General features: G+C 36.6%; 2 protein-coding genes and 1 long non-coding RNA gene across 3 annotated transcripts; 2 read left to right on the forward strand and 1 right to left on the reverse strand.

Annotated features, from left to right (window-relative positions):
* The first annotated feature begins 345 nt into the window (after nucleotides 1–345).
* Nucleotides 346–2,141, forward strand: LOC147547495 (F-box protein At5g49610-like). The gene has a single exon (XM_086665623.1). It carries the CDS (start codon nucleotides 346–348, stop codon nucleotides 1,591–1,593), a length of 1,248 nt encoding a protein of 415 aa, XP_086521749.1. The 3' UTR covers nucleotides 1,594–2,141.
* A 6,885-nt stretch (nucleotides 2,142–9,026) lies between these two features.
* Nucleotides 9,027–10,817, reverse strand: LOC147547496 (uncharacterized). Its single transcript, XR_015238055.1, has 3 exons — nucleotides 10,657–10,817; nucleotides 9,701–10,021; nucleotides 9,027–9,612 (listed from the first exon to the last, which is right to left on the reverse strand). It is a non-coding gene; the product is annotated as an uncharacterized LOC147547496 (long non-coding RNA).
* A 2,845-nt stretch (nucleotides 10,818–13,662) lies between these two features.
* Nucleotides 13,663–15,406, forward strand: LOC147547497 (F-box protein At5g03970-like). The gene is made up of 2 exons (XM_086672677.1): nucleotides 13,663–13,719; nucleotides 13,760–15,406. The coding sequence occupies exon 2, from the start codon at nucleotides 13,833–13,835 to the stop codon at nucleotides 15,078–15,080; it is 1,248 nt and encodes a 415-aa protein (XP_086528803.1). The 5' UTR covers nucleotides 13,663–13,719; nucleotides 13,760–13,832; the 3' UTR covers nucleotides 15,081–15,406.
* The last annotated feature ends 5,379 nt before the right edge of the window (nucleotides 15,407–20,785 follow it).

The following is a 20,785-nucleotide window of genomic DNA, read 5'->3' on the forward strand; positions in this document are numbered from 1 at the left end:
TAACCCTAAAAATAAAGAAAAAACAAAAACAGGGTGCAGTCCGTATATTATCACCAGTGCTCTGCTACTATAATGTGTGGGTCAATGTCAAAATCTTGCAAACATAAACCTATTATAACAGGCCCCACGATAGAGAGGTTTGGAGGATATCTTGCAACCCCTTGCTATAAAATATCTATTTCCTAAATCTATACAAAATTTGATTAAAATATTTAGAAACTCCTACAAATTTGAATAATTACCATATCTATAAAATAGGTAGGTAGTAGTAATCTCCACTGAAAATCACTATTTATTTCTTCTATACTTTTTTTCCCATTCATATTCATCAAACAGAGCAGCAATATGAGCATCATTAGTAGTCATTACGACAACAATGGCTTTCAGTCATATAGGAAAAAACTTCCCATAAGAAGAAATTATTATTATAGCGAAGAAGAACACTACTTACCCGACGAAATTTGGTTCAAGATCTTCCTTCTTCTCCCATTAGAATCAATCCATAAGAACAAGTGTGTCTCTAAACAATGGTTTTCTTTGCTCTCTGATTCATCTTTCTTGAACAACTACTACAAAATCAATACTCCATTGATGTTCTTTACTCGTTATATTTGTTCAGACAAGGTTTCAACCAAATATGAGTCAGCTTTTGCTGATGATGACTTCTTATCTAATTGTGATATAGGACTACCTATGAAGTTTCATTCAACGAGATACGTAAATATCGAAACACATAAATTTAGATATTTTCTGGATTCAAGTAACGGTTTGGTTCTTTCTTCGAACAAAGACACTGACCACATGACTTATTTTGTTTGTAATCCACTTACCTCGAAGTGGGTCTCGCTCGAAAGGAAAAAACCACAATACCGTCATGAAGATGCCTTAATCGGCTTCTTCTCCGAACCTTCAACCACTTCCCTTGTTCCACCATCACTGTTATCATCATCATTATCTAAGATTAATAGAAAGAAGAAGAAAATTGCAGGAAATTTCATGGTGATGAGAGTACCTTATAAAAAAGAGCCAGTCACATATTTCACCATGGAAATCTTCTACTCAGAGTTAAGTGAATGGAAGGCCTTCAATATTTCATGTCCACAACAAGTAACTTTCAAACCGTCTCGTTTTAACAATAGAATAGTTAATTGTAATGGAATATTATATTGGTTTGTAGGAGGAAACAAAATAGTAGCATATAATCTCAATGATAATACCAGAGTTGGCGAAAATGTCTATAATCGATGCAAGTTGATTTGTTTGCCTGAGAAAACAACTCCGGATGTTAATGGATATCTTGGAGAGTCAGATGGGTCAATATATTATTGCCAAATCAAGATGAGTCAGCTTAGTGTTTGGGTATTAGTTGATCAAGACTGGCGTCTCATTCACAAATCTAGAAAACTAGATACACAACAGCTACGGTTTATATGTATCAACCCATTGGATCCAAATCTTCTATTCGTTTGCAATACATTCAACCAATTTACCTACAATATCAAAACAGGACGCCTTGAAGTGCTCGTTAGTCCAAAACCTATTCACGTGGATCTTGTATCATTTGTGCTAGTTCCACGGTCAACAACACTCTGATTCAATTCCATGGAGTTATTAGTTTGTTTGAATGTTGATATATCCATTACCTTTTCTTTTCTCATTATAACAAGTAACATATTAGAACTTTTTAATATTTTTAGACCGTGCTATAACTTAAGGTCATGCTGCCTATTATCATCATCATGAGTCTCTCGGTGATAATCTGGTAACCCGACTAAGACTAACGGTCCTATTCGGAAGCGTAATCCAGTAAACACCGGACACCGCCCCGCAATAACTGTTCTAAATGTGGCCCGAATCACGTCCGCCGGAAGGAAGAGGGAAATGGAGTTAGCAGAAGAAACACCAGCAGTGAAGGAAGAAGAAATGATAGTAAAACCCAAAGAAGAAGAACCAATAGTTGGCGGAGACAAGAAGAGCTTTCAACGTCATCAGGTTCAGAAATCCGTACTGCTCCTCTTGAGATTTCGAAAACTGATCAAACCATTGTTGAGAATGGTAGTATTCGTTCCTGTTTAGTAATTCACAACTTCATTTGCCCTAAATTCTTGGTCTTATATATAATAGAACTGAATTTCTTGTCCACGAAGAATATGTTTCAGCCAAAATGATAATAAACCAGTTTTATGTACCGTTTTACGTTTTGTTCGAATAATATTTTGCGGTCTATTTACCATGTTTTTGCAGGCTATTAACACAAGAACTCAAAGGGTTTTGTCGACATAAATGGATGCATTTTTAGGGGGAGAGAAGTACGTCACCATAACTAACGACATTAGTTTCTTCATCTTAATTTTTTATGTACTTCTTTCGTAATAGCAATATGTATGATGTTCTTGATTCTTTTGGTCATAATTTCGAATGTTTACCTTGCCCGTGGGCGCCTAAAACCTTATTCCAAGTTCACACTGCCCGTGGTTGCCTAAAACCTTACTTAGGCTCAAACCCGCCCCACTGTTGAACATCGACAAGATTCATAATCTAAATCTTACCTGAACGCTCGTCTTAAATTTTGTTCAATAATCACGCTGGACTTATGACCGCAACTAGTATTACTTGGCAAGTTGGGCCGACCTGACCCGTACGGCAGCAGGCCAAGCCAACCCCAGTTATATCTTGGTTTTCAGCCCTGTGTTGGCCCGACTCGACAGTGAGCCCTGGTCAGGGCAAAGACCGTCGGATAGGCCCGACCAGTCTCGATCCCCCCTTCCCCAAAATACTTATAACTATTCATGTCCCTTTGCTCTTTCAGGCATTGATAATTTATGCATCTATATGTATTCATGGGGTGGCAATTTGGTCCGAACCGGCGGGTTTTTTCCCAAACCCGCCCCTAATGGAACGGGTTTTACCGCCCCGTTAATTAAACGGTTCGGGTTTGGTATGAAGTTAAGAAAAACTAATCGGGTTCGGGGCGGGTTTGGTATTAGATAGTAAACTCCGCCCCGAACCGATTAGTATGTTATATATTAAATATAAGTTTTATTTAAGGTTATGTTTCTAAAACTTTAATCTTATATTATCAATTTGATTATTTTTATGTTTTATATTATTTAAGTAGTTGTAGTGTTTATGCAAAAACTCAAAGTCTTACAAAATTTTGTTAACAATTTGTTATGTTACTTCAAACTAAAATAACTTTTGTGAAACAAAATACTTTGAACCCGACCCGACCCTACTCGTTTTATATTAAACGGGGCGGGGCGGGACGGTAATGATTTAACAATTTTTAATTGGGACGGTTATGGTAATTGAATATCCACCCCGATTAATTATTGGGACGGTAATGGTAAAACCCGTTTACTAACGGGACGGAGTTGGGAAGGGGATGAACCGTCCCAAACCCGCCCCGTTGACATCCCTATCCTTTTGCTCTTTGAGACACTGATCATTTATGCACTTACAATTTAAGTCTTTTAATTTTTCTTGGACCTGCCCTTAAGCTCACTCCAGTGTAAGTGTTACTGTCTAAATTGGTTCTCTATTTCCATAATAAAATTTAATAAAGAAGAAATTTGGAGTTTCTAGTTCTTTTTCTTTTTTTGTAATTTACTGATGGAACAGGCCACTGCTCGCCGCTGACCCAACTCTATCTATGGGCCTACCTGACCCGTCGAGGGCTTGGCAACCCCAGTCCCAGATCGGGCTAGGATTTAAGGTTAAAGGTTAAAGAGGTCGGCCCGAGCGGACACTATTTTAATCCAAGCATAGTTGGTTGGGTTAAAGCCCAAACCACCCCGCCCCAACCCGATAAGCAACATTGTTCGCGACTAAAACTACTTTTGCCCACTTAGTGAGACACAAATGTCAAGTGAGTGTTTCGTTCTTCTGCAACGGTTTATTAGTTTAAGTGTTGCATTTACCGAGTTGGAAATGTTTTCTTTTTCTTGTTCGATTTGTTAAATCATTAACGAGAAAGCTAAGCTAAAAGATGAGGCTTGGAAGTACAACACAAGCAAAGCTCGATACTCACCGAGGCAGACATAGAGAAGCAATGGATGAAATGGTATTTTCGGACAAAACCCACCCTAAACCGAACGACTACAGCCTTGAAACTTCAAACAAAAACAAGATCGCGGAGAAATGACTGTGAGAGCGTAACGTCCTTGATTTGCAAAAAAAAAAAAGATTGTGTCCTATCTAACAGAGGTGAGACGGTAAGAATCAATTTCTTTTTTGTGTCATCTGGAGTAGCGGAGAGAAAGATTTTGATACTTATTTTTCTAAATTAGGTTCACCCCAATCTCCATCGAAGACTTGGATTAGCTTTCATCAATTCTTCTTCAAGTATCTTTAGCTGCAGGAATCTTGAGCGGTAGTGAAGTTATTGGAGCCGAAACAACCTTCAACGACTAAACAACATTTTATGGTGGGACACGATAGCAATTGAGCTCTGTTGCAGAAAGTTTTTTTGGGTTGAGGGAAAACCAACCTAATAACATTGTGTTGTGACTTGTGGTCACTTGTTTCTTTGTTTTATTTAAAGAAAAGAAAAAACATAATTTGTGTTTCTTTTTACAACTCCGGATGGATGAACAGAGTTAGACACTTATATGATATTAGATTTCTCGATAATTTTTATTAGCTTTTGTTGATGTAAGTTGAATGATTATCTTGCAGGGTACAAAGGAATACTTTTAGGGCATCACTAACAACTACTTTATAATAGGGACTTCCTGTGAATTAACATAAATTTGAGGGACTAAACACGGAACCGCATTTCCTGCCCCCTTTCTCCGCTCCAGATCAATGCCCGACGGGATTGGGGCGGAAAATCAGCTTGGCATAGCATCATCGTTGTAAATAAAATATCTACTTTAAATCTATACAAAATATTGTTAAGATATTTAGAAACTTCTGCAAATTTGAATAATTCCCATATCTATAAAATAGGGATGGTAGTAATCTCGACTAAAACTCATTCAAAATTTGATATCTATATTTTTTCCAATTCATGTTCATGATACAGAGAAGTAAGCAATATGAGCATCATTAGTAATACTAGTAATTACAACAACAACAACAACAACTATGACTTTCAATCATATACCAAAAAACCCACCACCACAAGAAGAGATTATTATTATAGCGAAGAAGAATACGACTTACCCGACGAAATCTGGTTCAAGATCTTCCTTCTTCTCTCATTTGAATCAATCCATAAGAACAGGTGTGTCTCCAAACAATGGCTTTCTTTTCTCTCTAATTCATCTTTCATGAACAACTACTACAAAGTGAATACTCCATTCATGTTCTTTACTAGTTATCTTTGCTCAAATAAGGGTTCAACAAGTTTTATGTTAAAGCTTTATGAAGAGGACTCTAAGTTCTTATCTAATTGTGATAAAGCACTAGTACCTATGAAGTTTCATTCCGCGAAATACCCAAATATTAAAACAGATAGATATTTTCTGGATTCAAGTAATGGTTTGGTTCTTTCTTCAAACAAAACCAGTAACCAAATGACTTATTTTGTTTGTAATCCACTTACCCGAAAGTGGGTCTCCCTCGAAAGAAAAAAACCACAATTCCGTCACAAAGATGTCTTAATCGGCTTAATATCCGAACCTTCAACCACGTCCCTTGTTCCACCATTACTATTGTCATCATCATCACCATCATCCAAGAGTAGTAGAAAGAAGAAATTTGGAGGAGCAAATTTCATGGTGGTGAGAGTACCTTTTAAAACAGGGCGATTCACAGATTTCACCATGGAAATCTTCTACTCAGAGTTAAGCGAATGGAAGTCCTTCAATGTTTCATGTCCACAACAAGTAACTTTCAGACCATCTCGTTCTAACATAAGAATAGTTAAATGTAATGGAATATTATATTGGTTTGTAGCAGGAAACCAAATATTAGCATATAATCTCAATGATAATAGTGGCGAAAATCGATGCAAGTTGATTTGTTTGCCTGTGAAAACATTTGAGGATGATCGATATCTCGGGGAGTCGGATGGATTCGTCTAGTTCTGCAAAATCACGGTAAGACGCCTGAGTGTTTGGGTATTTCTGGATCCAGATTGGCGTCTCGTACACAAATCTAAAAGACTACCTATAGTAGGGTTGGAGGTTATATGTATCAATCCAGTGGATCCAAATGTTCTATTCCTTAAAGTATCTTCCATCCATGTGCATGTTTCCTACAATATCAAAACGGGACGCTTCGAATTGCTCGTTAGCCCAAAACCTAATAGGTGGGATGACGTATCATTTGTGCTAGTTCCACGGTCAACAAAACTCTGATTCAATTCCATGGAGTTATTAGTCTGTTTCACTATTGGTATATCCTTTTCTCATTGTAACACGTACGTAGTATTCAAACTTCATACTATTATTTTCAAATAGTTTCTACTTACGAAGAACAAAGGATGATTTTATTGATATATTTTGTGAATTTAATGTAGAGAATAAAATTACCTTTCTTGTTCCACCATCACTATTGTCATCATCATCATCCAAGAGTAGTAGAAAGAAGAAAATTGCAGGAACATATTTCAGGGTGGTGAGAGTACCTTTTAAAACAGGGCGATTCACAGATTTCACCATGGAAATCTTCTACTCAGAGTTAAGCGAATGGAAGTCCTTCAATGTTTCATGTCCCATCTCGTTCTAACATAAGAACAGTTAAATGTAATGGAATATTATATTGGTTTGTAGCAGGAAACAAAATATTAGCATATAATCTCAATGATAATAGTGGCGAAAATCGATGCAAGTTGATTTGTTTGCCTGAGAAAACATCTGAGGGTGATCGATATCTCGGGGAGTCAGATGGATTCATCAATTACTGCAAATCCAGGTTGGCGTCTCGTTCACAAATCTAAAAGACTACCTATAGTAAGGTTGGACATTATATGTTTCAATCCAGTGGATCCAAATTTTCTATTCCTTAAAGTATCTGTCATCCATGTGCATTTTTCCTACAATATCAAAACGGGACGCTTTGAATTGCTCGTTAGCCCAAAACCTAATAGGTTGGATGACGTATCATTTGTGCTAGGGTCAACAAAACTCTGATTCAATTCCATGGAGTTATTAGTCTTTGACTATTGGTATATCAATTACCTTTTCTCAGGCCTCGTTTGGGAACACGTGTAGCTTAATTTCAGAGCTTTTCTAAAAGCCCACAAAAAAAATCGCTTAATAATAAGAAGTTTTTGTCGTTTGGTAAGACACAATAAAAGAGTTTTTTTCATCTTCAAAAGCTATAAGGAGACGTTTGGTAAAAATAAGCTAAATGTTGTTTTATCTACTAATAAATTTTATGTTCATAAGTTCAAATATATATTCATAAATTATAAATATGTTGTTAATTTCATATATTACTAAATTAGTTGTAAAATAAGAACGTTAATAAATCCAAACGAACTGAAAAAAAATGTTGTTAAAGTTAAGAATGAATAGATAATAACTTAATCATCACTATCATTCGTTTGGTTGACATGAGCAATAACATCAGCAATTTGATCTCGAATAATGTCCATTTGCACTTGTTGTTGTTGATTGACAGTTTGTGGTTATGTGTCTTCGTTGCTTTTTACACGTTCGTCTTCGTCATCGTAATCAAATTCAGTTCCACCATTATCATATTCCTGCATTAACCAATCTGTAGCCATTTCGTTGCTTATAAAGTTGTGAACCGTCATGCATGCTACAACAATTAATACTTCTGTTGCATAGGGATACGGTGGCATACATTTAAGGATCGGAAACCTTGCTTTTAATACACCGAAGCACTGTTCTATAACACTTCGTAGTGACATGACGATGATTAAAATTTTTTTTTTCGTGTTCTCGCTTGACCACTACGACGAAAATCAGGAAGATGATATCGTACGCCACGATATGGAGCCAAATAACCGTTCATGTTCGGATACCCGGCGTCAACAACATAGTATTTACCTAAGATTATATGCACTTATGTTTCAGCATACTACTATATATGATATATCAATGTAATAAGTTATGATGAATACATTACCTGCAGGTGGGTGTGGGAAATTCATCAAGGGGTTATTAATTGTCTCAAAAAAAATCTTCCAATCATTAGCGGTACCTTCCCATCCCACAAGTACGAAAGTAAACTTCATGTCAAATGAGCATATTGCTAGCACATTTTGAGTGCATATACCTTTTCGTCCTCGAAATGGTATTTGTTTTTCCAACGGAATATGAGCATTGATATGTGTCCCGTCAATTGCCCCAATACAATCCTACAATTACAAAAGTAGTCATAAAAAAAACTATTACAAGTTAGATTACTTATCTAAAATTAAATTTAATAATTACCTTGAAAAATGGCCAATATTTCGAGTTATGCCGAATATGTGATGGAACTGCATTAGTTTCTGGAGGTTTGATAATCGAGATAGAAAATTTCGCCATAGCTTTTAATACAGAATTAAAATGTCGGCTTATAGTTTCTCCAGAGTGTTGAAAACGGTCAGACATCATGGCATTTCTTTCATTATGACTAATAGTCATAAGAAAAATTGTCATTTGCTCTTCAATAGACTACATACCTTGTGCTCTTCAATAAACTTTCTTCTCTCATTGTTTGACACAGTTTTACGAAAACATTTTGATCCATACGCAATAAATCACGACATGGTTGAGGATGGCCATGCAATAGTTCTGTTACGTATGCATTCCCGTTTAAAGCAGATTTTTTAATGGGATTTTTAATGACGTACTTCTCACAATAATATTGTGCAATGCTGTAAGTTGCGATTATTATGTCATCTTCTTCGTCAGAGTCCATTGAGTTGTTCAGAAAAAATTATTTGAATTATCAACTGTGTAAACAACATTATGCACATAAATAGTTATCTAAAAACAATTCACAACAAAATGACATAAGTAGTAACATAAACTATCAATTATTCATAAGAAAACGATTTAAATTCATCGCTCATAAAATTCAGTCATCATAGTCAACAAAAAACTCATTAAAAAAATCCATCTGTCTAATCTAAACTATACTAATATTAATTATATGAACATGTCTTCGTTGTAACCAATCAAAATGAACTTCATCAGGTAGTGACATAAAAACTTCTCTGACGTCTTTGTCCATGAAGCTGTCATTAGCTGCATAGTAAAGTTCACTTCCTACAGGTATTACATCTGCCATCGTCCCCAAAGTGTCAATGCAATCTTTAATGTTATGTATTTTTTCTATACTTTTTGTCCTATTTTCCATTGCATCTATCAATTTTTCTATTGAATTGCTAATTTTTAAGCTCCAAATGATCTTCTACGTCTTTTATTTTGAACTGGTTGTCTACTAGTGCGTTGAGTTTCATTTGGCTCTCCTATTCCAACGTCATCATCAGAAGAGTGTTGTGTTTCATATGTTTGAGCATTTTGTCCATCTTGAGTTTGGTTATCAATTGTGTTTGTGCATTTAAGTCCTGAAAGAATGAAGGCATTTCGCAAGAATTTGGAGCAAATGTCATTTCACCTACTGCAGTGGTACCGCCAAAAATATATGAAAGCTCTTTCTCAAATAATAATCCAGAGTCGTGAAAGTCAGCAGCCTTGGATTCCTCTGCCAAGAATTATTTCTATAATCTTTAATACTTAAATATGTCTATAGAGTAGCAGTCATTGAATTACATGTTAGCAAAATATTCTACCTGGATGTAATCGTTCTAAAAATCCGCTGAAGCAGTCAATGTTCCAGCTACCGGATCCCAACCCGAACCTGTGTGGTTTATCAGCGTATTCCACACTTTCCAATTTTCTTTAGTTGAATCCCAATTTTTCTTCATCTTTTTTTTATCATATGATTTATTGGTCCGAGTAAAAAAATTATCGCACAAATTTTTATAACCTTCCCTATTCAAGGTACTGTGTGGTCTATTTTCCTTTTGTACTTAATCCTCACACAAATACACAAATATCTTATGAAACTCAGCAATCCATTGTGCTCGAGTTTGACTGCTAGTTCCCGCCATCTTCATTAAAAATATGAAACTACTTAGAAGAAAACCAACCATACAAACACAATATGAACCACATAATGTTTAAATTAAACCTATCGAACTATTTTTTTTTTGCTGAACAAACCTATCGAACTATGTAATTGAATATGTAAATTTGGCTATTAATTCCAGCGGTCTATTTCCCTTTCAACAAAAAATACTTTCCATTTAACTTTTAACATATTAATAACTTTGGCTATGGAATCTACATAATGCACCAACAGTGAAGAAGCTAACATTACCGCCATAACAATAGTTCTACAGTGTTCAGCAAAAAAAAAAAATTCTACAGTAACCAAATAGTGAAGTAACTAATACAAAAGATTTGGCTGTATGAATAGATTAAAAATTGAAAGATTTCTACGGTGACCAAATAGTTCTACAGTGACCAAATAATGAAGTAGTGGATATGAAAGATTTGGTGTATGAATATAATTAGAAATTGAATGCATGATGGATTCTCGTATGATAGTGAGAGAATTGAGATGTGGGTAGTGAGAGAAAAACAAAGGAATTGATGAATTTTTTTTCCCACTGTTCTGTAGAGAGAGAAGATAGAGAAGAAATAAATTAAAATCTATGTAAACTATTAGTCTGATTATACTAACCAAATTGATGTTGATTTGAAAGATCAATATCTTGATTTGAAGTTTTCTCTGCAACCTTTTGAAACCCTAACTTGATAAAGAGGAAGAGAGGAGGTAGAGAAGAAAGAGCCGGCAAGAATAAAAAATAGGCTTTTTTTCTCCTCAAAATCATCGTGTTTTGCTTCCCGGAGAAGCCAAAAGCGCTTCTGCTTTTTAAGGAAAAAGAGCTTTTTGTGCTTAAAAAAAGCGGTAACTTATTTTATCCAAACGTGCCAAACTAATCAAAAGCTGCTTAAAATAAGCTAAAAGTCCAACTTTTAGCTAATTTCAAGCGTTCCCCAACGAGGCCTCATTGTAACACATTTATTAGAATTTCATAATATTATTTTCAAATAGTTTCTACTTACGAGGAACAAAAGATAATTTTATTGACTTATTTTGTGAATTTAATATTAAGAGTAAAATTACCTTTCTTATTTGAAAGATGAATAAGGACTAATACGTCTCTACAGTATTTCTACATGCGTGTTGAAGACTAATAACTATTAATTTCATCACAAAAACAAATAGGTCGTACAAGAAGGTTTTCTCTCTCTTTCTTAAGTAACTTATTCCACCAAAATGTGATTCAAAATGCATGCCCATACACACATACTTATATACACACTAGCTTTTTGCACACTTCTTCGTTTCCCTCATTGTTGTGATTAGTGACGACTGATTCTCGTACCATCCTTAAGATCCCAGTTACCTATCCTGAGAAAGGTGTGAGTTTTCTTTCAGTAACTGAGATGGTGAATTGTACTCCACAACTTTGCCTGCATCATATTCGATATATATTGTTAGAGCAGTTTCGTGATAGATTCTCGTAAAAATTTTACAATTTTTTCTTATCGGGTTGTTTGTGTATACCTTCGTCAATCACAAGGAAGAGGGCATGTTCAATGACAATAGGAATCCTGTGAGCCACTGTGATGATGACAGTGCAATTCATAATTTCTTCTCCAATGGTCTTTTGGATCACATTACCTATTGCTGTCAACAGATGTTGTAACTTCATTCAAAACCAGAACTCTTATACTTTTAGCAAGAGAAATACCTTGAACAACGAGGATGGCCATCAAGTGAAACTATACCAAGAATCATAGGTAAACACAAAGAAGAGACTCTCGACCATTTGTTTTCCTCTTGCTCTTTCTCAAATCAGGTTTGGAATTCTCTTACTCCATCTTTTATCAAGCTGACAACTTCGACAAGTCGTTTCAAGGACTTGGTCGACACAAATTCTCTCTTAAAGTCGCTTGATAGGAAAAATTTCTTGACATATGGAGTTCCTTATGCTATAATTTGGAGCTTATGGGAAGAAAGAAACAAAGTATCTATGAAGAAAAGTGTAAATCGGTAGAAAATCTTATAATCTCGATTGAAGCTCTTTTTTTTTTATCGGTGTACAAACCAAGAATGGAAGTCATCCACCACTTTTTCGGAATTGGTATTTAGTTAGGATGCTCTAATTAGTATGTAATTTTATCTTTTTTTCTTTTAATCTCGAGTTGCAACCTTTGCCATTAATGAAATCTATTTACACTCTTCAAACAAAATAAAGCAATACAAAGAAAAAGTATAAGCTAACACGAGCACTTGATTTTTTTTTTATGAGATACGAGCACTTTATTTGATTCCAAATGTTCATGAAGAGGATGAGCATAATGTTTTACCTGACTGGACTGTCACTCTCTTCTGAAAAATAACATAAGAGCCCATTTCAATTAGTTATTGTTGTTCATGGTTCTTTGTTTTTGTTTCTTTTCTCTAAGTAAGACAAGAAGTCTGACCTAGGTTGTGTTTGTCTTTCTGCAGGTGTCTCAATCTGAATTGGCAGAATCTGAAATTGAATTATTTTAAAAGTTAGACGTTTGTTTTCTTAATGAATCATTAAGTCTAAATTAGAAATTCGACATTTATGCTCTTATTTGTCTATTAAACCAAGAAAAAAGAAACTCTAATTTCTCTTTTTAAAAAAACCCCTAATTTTTCTTTCATGTTTGGAAAAAAATCCTAATAAATTTTATCCTTCTCTTTCCTTCTCTCTCCCCAACTATGGCTACATGGTAGAAATTTTATCTTTGCTTAAAACGAATTTGTTTAGAAATTCTCATAACTGCTAAGAACAAAATAAGATTTGTTCAGAAAATTTCAAAAATGTTTTTCATATTTAAATGTAATGGAATATTATATTGGTTTGTAGGAGAAAACAATATATTGACATATAATCTCAATGATAATACGCCCGGGATCGATATCTTGGGGATAACATGAGTTAATATATTATTGCCAAATCAAGATGACTGTCTGGGCGTTCGGTTTATATGTATCAACCTATCAAACATCTTGGAGGCCCCAAGCGAAGTTAGTGCATACCGGAAAAATAAATAAAATTCTAATAATGCTCAGAAGAAGAATAGAACTCTTGAGTTCTTATATAAAATCCATAATTATTTCCACTAAGTTACAACTTAACTCACGTCTAAAATCCATCTTAAATATAATTATTATTTTGAATGTATCATACACAATTTCGAGGCCATTAACTACATAGGGGTCCAAAGCGATCGCTTTGGTTGCTTTGAGCTGGGTCGAGCCCTGCAACCCATTGGATCCAAATCTTCAATTCGTTCCCAATCCTTTCCACCATTTTTTCTACAATATCAAAACAAGACGCTTTAAGGTGCTCTTTAGTCCAAAACCTACTCACTTGGAACTTGTATTATTTGTGCTAGTTCCACGGTCAACAACACTTTGATTTGATTCAGTTCTATGGAATTATCAGTGTTTTTTTTTTTGTTGAAATGATTATCAGTGTGTTTGAATATCAATTACCTTTTCTTTTCTCATTGTTACAAGTGACATATTAGAACTTTTTAATATTTTTTAGACCGTGCTATGACTGAAGGTCATGCTGCCTACTATTATCATCATAAGACTCTAGGGGATATCTGGTAATCTGACTAACCCGCGTCCCATCAGCGTAATCCAGTAAGAACCAGACACCGCCCCGCAAAATTTGTTGCCCGAGTCACGTCCGCGGGAACCGGTAACCTAATTAAGAAAGTATAAATTGTAGGCTTGTTTGAAACCCAAACTTAAACCCTAGAAAAGTTGAACCAGTTTCTTTGAAGAAGAAGAAGAAGAGAAAAATGGAGTTTGTTGAAGAAACCCATCACAACTATGACTTTCTGTCATATAGGAAAAAACTCCCCATAAGAAGAGATTATTATTATTATAGCGAAGAAGAATACAATTATTTACCGGATGAGATTTGGTTAAAGATATTCCTTCTTCTCCCATTAGAATCAATATATAAGAACAGGTGTGTCTCCAAACAATGGCTTTCTTTACTCACTGATTCATCTTTTTTTAAGACCTATAGAACGAATCATAATAAGAATCCTCCTTCTATGCTCTTTTACAATCTCAAATTACGTAATCATGTTTCAATTAAACTACTTACAGATAATCTTAGAGATAATGAGAATGACTACAAATTCTTACTTGATCATGATAATGGATTTTCTTTGAAGTTTCTTCCAAAGGAATGCCCTGGTTGGAAATCAACTAGATATTTGTTAGCTTCAAGTAATGGTTTAATTCTTTGTTCGAATCGATTAACTACTCAGATAACTTATTTTGTTTGTAATCCACTCACTGAGAAATGGGTCATTCTCAAAAACCCACAATTTCGTCACAAACATGTCTTAAACAGCTTCATCTGTGAGCCTTCTACCACTTCCCTTGTTCCACCATTACTATTATCATCATCATCATCCAAGAGTAGTAGAAATCATAAGAGAAAAACTGCAGCAAATTTCATGGTGGTGAGAGTTCCTATGTTAAAAGAGCCATTCACAGAGTTCATTATTGAAATCTTTTACTCAGAGTTAGGTGAATGGAAGACAATAAACGTTTCGTGTCCACAACAAGTGACATTGCCACCATCTTACCTAAACAGAGTAGTCAACTCCCACGGAATCTTGTATTGGTTTGAAGGAGGAAATCGAATACTAGCCTATGATCTCAAAGGAGAAAATAGATGTAAATTGATTAATCTACCGGAGGAGACAGCAGACGATGAACATCGATGTCTTGGGGAATCACGGGGGTTAATTTACTATTGCCAATGCAACATTAGAGAGTTGAGTGTTTGGGTACTTGTTGATGGAGCCTGGCATCTAAATCGCAAGATTAGAGAACTAGACCTGTCATACAAAAATATCATGGGTATCTACCCAATGAATCCAAACATTCTATTCTTTCGTGAACCTTTGGAGATCTTTTCCTACAATATCAAAACCAGAAGATTTAAAGCCCTCAAGAGCCCACAATATTTCATTTATGGCTACCCTCACTTATCATTTGTGCTAGTTCCATCTTCAACTCCACTCTGATTCAAGTTCTTGAAGTTATTCTACTTCAAGTTATTGTTTTCTTATGCTTCAAGAGTCAGATCGTTTGAGTGGATGCGTGATATTTGATGAACTTCGACAAATTCTAATTATTTCTTTTCTATCCATTACTCTTTTACATTCTTATGGGAGCAACTGAGCAAGAAAAAAGTGAGGAAGCCTGGCGTATTCTTGAATAAATTCTTTACTTTTGAAGAAACTTTAGTTCCTTATAAGTTTGTAACTTGTCTTCTTGATTCTTGAAAGTTGAATGAGTGAGTCTTTGTTCTTGACATTACTATAAATAAATTGCAACAAATCTCACAGGTACTTGATCAAGACTGCATTAACTCGCTTGTTCACCAAACTTAAACAAGGAATATATATTTTCCGAGATAGAAGTAGGGATTTGTTGGCAAAAATATACCCATGCCTAAAAGATTTAAGTAATAACTCAATAGATCCTGATGTTTCATTCCTCTGTGCATTTTTCAAAATTTTTCCCTACAACATCAAAACCAGAAGAAGATTGAAAAAGCTCGCGAAGACAGGAATCATGGTCCTAACAATAATGCAGCTCACGCTATAGATAGGTTGATACCATTTTTTGCTAGTTTCATGCCCAATGGTTGAAGGGGCATTGATTTCAGATAGTTTTTACTTACTGACATAAAAAAGTTAATTATATTGATTATTTCCTAAATGTATTGTACCTAGGGAAATTACCTCCATATAGAATATTTCATAATAGTGCATGCTATAGTCAATAGGCTTCAAAAGAAGTAGAGATATGATGATCAGTGGCCTATTGATTTAGACAGAATGCACTCCTTAGCCATACACCATTATTGACTTAAGTGTACCCTAACCCGAATGCACTCTTGGCCATCTTTTCAGGACCATCTCCTTGCAATCAAAATGCAGAACCAATCAATTCGATTTGGTTGGAAGCCAATGTCAAAGTTAAACCAGTTTAGCTCAATTTGGTTCGACCACTTTCCCATATTATCATCAAAGAGTGGAGAGGATCTAGACATTATATTCTTGTTAAGTTTGATCAGTCAGAAGCTACAAATGCGATATAATCAAGAATATACAAACGATTCTATTCTACAAACAAACTTCTAGATATTTTGTTGGTTCTCAACGAGCCAGACATCAAGAATATACATTTTCCAGAAAGAATCAATATGCCAAGAAGCATTAAGAAACTAATTCAAGAGGTCTCACTTCGTGATAAAACAAAGATCTGAAATCTTTCTCTCCCATTCTAAACAAGATGTTAAGGTATATCACCAGGCCCAAGAATACACAAGCCCACCAACATCATGGGATGACCGGCCGACTAGCAAGAGGAAGCCCAACCGGCTATAATTAGGGTTTCCTAATTATTAATAGTTTCCTAACTATTAATTGTTATTTTATGTAATAACTTGTTAAAGGAAGTTTCCATGTTTCCTAGATTTACTTCTATATGTAACCTACATGTAAACCTATAAATACTCATGTAAACTAGATGAATAAACACACAGAGAATTCTTTCTCCCATCTCTCTCTCTCTCTCTCTCTCCCACACGATTTCTCTCTCTCTCTCTCTTTCTCTCTCTCTGTGTTCAGTTAATTATAATCTTCTATTATCAAGAGGTGATTTACCTCTTCACATGGTATAAGAGCCAATTTTTTTTGAAAATCAATATCTTCTATCACGACTACTACTGATATCGATTCTGGAGACTATACTCCAAACTCTCCACCTAATCCGGTGTTTGATGTTCATCACTCTGATTCACCAACTACTATTCTCATCACTCCATTATTATCCGGAGATAATTATGCCTCTTGGTCAAGAGCCATGAAGATGGCTCTTCGAGCTAAAGATAAATTCGGGTTTGTAGATGGTTCTATTCCCAAACCCACTTCTCCAACTCAATTACACTCATGGGGAAGGTGTAATGATCTCGTTAGTAGTTGGATTATCAACTCTATTGCTCCGGATATTCGTTCTTCTGTTTTATATGATGAAAGTGCCGCCGATATTTGGCGTAATCTTTATGAAAGGTTCTTCCAAACCAATGCTCCCAAAATCTATCAATTAAAACGAGCAATTTCTTCCTTCAAACAAGAAGGACATGATGTATCTTCCTATTTTACTAAACTCAAAACTCTCCAAGATGAGTTAAAATCTCTCATGGTGGTCGATCCATGTATTTGTGGTCAAGGAAAATCATTACTTGATCGTACCAATCAAGAACGCGCCATGGAATTCCTTCAAGGACTACATGATAGATTTTCGGCTATTCGAAGTCAAGTTTTGTTAATGGATCCTTTTCCTTCGATCTTGAAAATTCATTCTATTGCTAAGCAAGAAGAGATCCAACAAAACATCATGGCCGCCACTTCAACTCCACCGGAAGCCGTCGCTCTTGCCACCTACAATGACCAACGACTACCTCGCATGGACAAATCAACCGGTCAACGTCCTAAGCGACCACGTCCGTTTTGCGATTATTGTCAACAACATGGTCATGTACGGGCTACCTGCTTCCAACTCCATGGATACCCGAACCGACAAGGCCAGCAACCTCTCCCACGGCAAAACCGACCAGCCGGTTCGGTGGCAGCCACCGTGACTGCCCCTGCCGATGCCGAGCTGAACACGGGTGTGCCTCTAGCCACCAGCCTCACCAATGAACAGTACCGTGGGCTGCTGTCCATGCTCGATCAGCACCAGAATTCTGCAGGCACCCACCGATCAGCACCTAGTCAAACCGAACCTGGAATTCATCTCACGGGTTCGGACATTAATCTCTCAGGTATTTCTTTTTCATCCTCCCCTTGGGTTATCGATTCCAGCGCTGCCAAACATATTTGTTGTCACTTATCTCGCTTCTCCTATTATACTAATGCCCCATCTAATTACTTTGTCCGTCTTCCGGATGGTTCACGCATTAAAGTTCATCATATTGGAACGATTGTTTTCAATAAACAATTTTTACTTCATAATGTTTTACACATTCCAGAATTTAAAATCAATTTAATTTATGTTTCTCAAATCACTACTTCTCTTCGATGTTTGGTAACATTCGATTCTGGTTCTTGTGTCTTTGAGGACAAATTGACGAAGGCGACGATTGGACTTGGTGATCTCCATGATGACCTTTATTTTCTTCGCACGGACCTTAAGATTTGTTCGTTTTCAGTTCCTAATACTAGTATCAATAAAGATGTTTCCGATATATGGCATTGGCGCCTAGGACATCCCTCTTTTACTTCTTTTAAGTATTTAGTTTCCAAAACTCCATGTATGAAGTTAATTTCTTTTAATAAAATTCCGTGCGAAATTTGTCCTTTGTCCAAATTTACACGTTTACCTTTTCCTTTAAGTCATACATCGACTTCTCGTTCATGCCGATTTGTGGGGACCATTCTCTGTCCCCTCTCATTCCGGTTGTCGTTATTTTCTCACTTTAGTAGACGACTTTACTCGTTGTACTTGGATATTTTTAATGTCCCACAAATCCGACACCTTTAGACTAATCAAGAATTTTTCCAATTATATATCTACTCAATTCAATTCGTCCATCTCTCAATTCAAATCCGGACAAGGAACGATCCCAGTTCCCAAAATTCAAACCATTCGCTCAGACAATGGTACCGAATTTATGAACAATGACATCCAATCATGGTTCCGCAAAAAGGGAATTATCCATCAGACTAGTTGTCCTCATACTCCACAACAGAATGGAATCGTCGAGAGAAAACATCGACACATTCTAGAGGTGGCACGTTCTCTTCGCCTTCAGGCTCATCTTCCACTTTCATTTTGGGGTGAGTGTGTTCTCACGGCAGTTTACCTCATTAATAAATTGCCTACACCCACTTTAAAAGGCCTTTCTCCTCATGAAAAGTTATTGGGATCTCCTCCCACATTTGATCATCTTCGGGTTTTCGGTTGTCTATGTTTTACTAGACGACCATTGGTCAAAACCAAATTCGATTCCCGTGCTTCTCCGGGTATTTTCGTTGGTTACCCGAACAGTCAAAAAGGTTATCGCGTTTTTTATCTCAATTCTCGAAAAATCATCACTTCTCGTGATGTTGTCTTCCATGAAAACAAATTTCCCATGATCACAACCGGTCGGGTCCCTCCTTTGGTTCACACACATCCGATGATCTCCATTCCGGATGATGGCTCATTCATCTTTCCTCCTTCTTCTCCTTCGGACTCAAACGGTCTACCTATAGGCACACCAACTAGGATCAATGATTCAGCTCATGCCCTTTCCGGCACTCCCGATCCGCCCTCTCTTTCTCGCCCTACGAGCACTCCCGGGTCTCCTCGGTCTCGGTCATCAAGCCCACCATCTTTCGATGACCGGCCGGTCCCTCTAGAGGCACCATCGTCCCTACCTCTAGAGGCACCGTCATCTCCACCTCATTCCCTTCGGCCTTCACGCCTCCGTCGTCCCCCGGCGCACCTAGACGATTATGTTTGTCACTCCTATCCTTCTTCTACTGTTACTTATCCACTCACTAACTATCTTCACTTTAATCAATTTTCAGCCTCTCACCAGGTTTTCCTTAACTCTGTAATCTCTACAGTTGAGCCTACTTCATTCTCTCAGGCGGTCAAATCCCCTCACTGGCGTGAGGCAATGGAAAAAGAAATTGCAGCCTTAGAGGCTAATCAAACATGGACCATTACAGACCTCCCTTCCGGAAAAAGGGCAATTGGTTGTAAATGGGTTTACAAAATCAAATTCAAAGCTGATGGTTCTATTGAACGTTACAAAGCTCGTCTTGTCGCAAAGGGATATACTCAAATAGAGGGCCTTGATTTCCATGACACCTTTGCTCTTGTCGCCAAATTAGTTACAGTTCGTGTCCTGTTATCCATTGCAGCTGTTAAAAAATGGTCCCTACATCAATTAGATGTCAACAATGCCTTTCTCCAAGGCGACCTCGATGAAGAGGTCTTCATGAAACTACCTCCCGGTTTTTCTAAACAGGGGGAGTCTAAAGTTTGTCGTTTACAAAAGTCTCTATATGGCCTAAAACAGGCCTCCCGTCAATGGTTCTCTAAATTCTCTTCAGTCCTTATAAAAAAAGGGCTTCACACAGTCCCTTTCCGACTATTCGTTATTTTCTCTCTGCACAGAATCTGTCCATCTCTACGTATTAGTTTATGTAGATGACATCGTTATTACTGGAAATGACGAAATCGCCATCTCTCAACTAAAATCTTTTCTTCACACCACCTTTTCTCTCAAAGATTTAGGTCCTCTTAAATACTTTCTAGGAATCGAGGTCTCTCGCTCCTCTCAAGGCATCTTCTTGTGTCAGCGCAAATATGCCCTTGACATTATTACAGATTCAGGTCTTTCTGCCTATCGTCCTTCTCCATTTCCAATGGAACAGAAACTTCGTCTAAGTCCTTCTGATGGTGACCCTCTTCCGGATCCCACCATCTACAGACGACTGATTGGTCGCCTCCTCTATCTCACTGTCACCCGACCTGACATCAGTTATGCAGTGAATAATCTTAATCAATTTCTTCAAAAACCTAGCACCACTCATCTCGATGCTGCTCATCGTGTTCTACGATATCTCAAAGGATCTATTGGTCATGGTTGAAGGAGTTGAAGGAGATGTCCTTCAACCAAGGTGACAATGCGAACAATTTGTCGGATAGGACAATTGATGTGGAA

Source organism: Eschscholzia californica, unplaced genomic scaffold, assembly GCF_041429995.1.
Source record: "Eschscholzia californica isolate CP2 unplaced genomic scaffold, dmEscCali1.0.p SCAF_3, whole genome shotgun sequence".
NCBI lineage: Eukaryota > Viridiplantae > Streptophyta > Magnoliopsida > Ranunculales > Papaveraceae > Eschscholzia > Eschscholzia californica.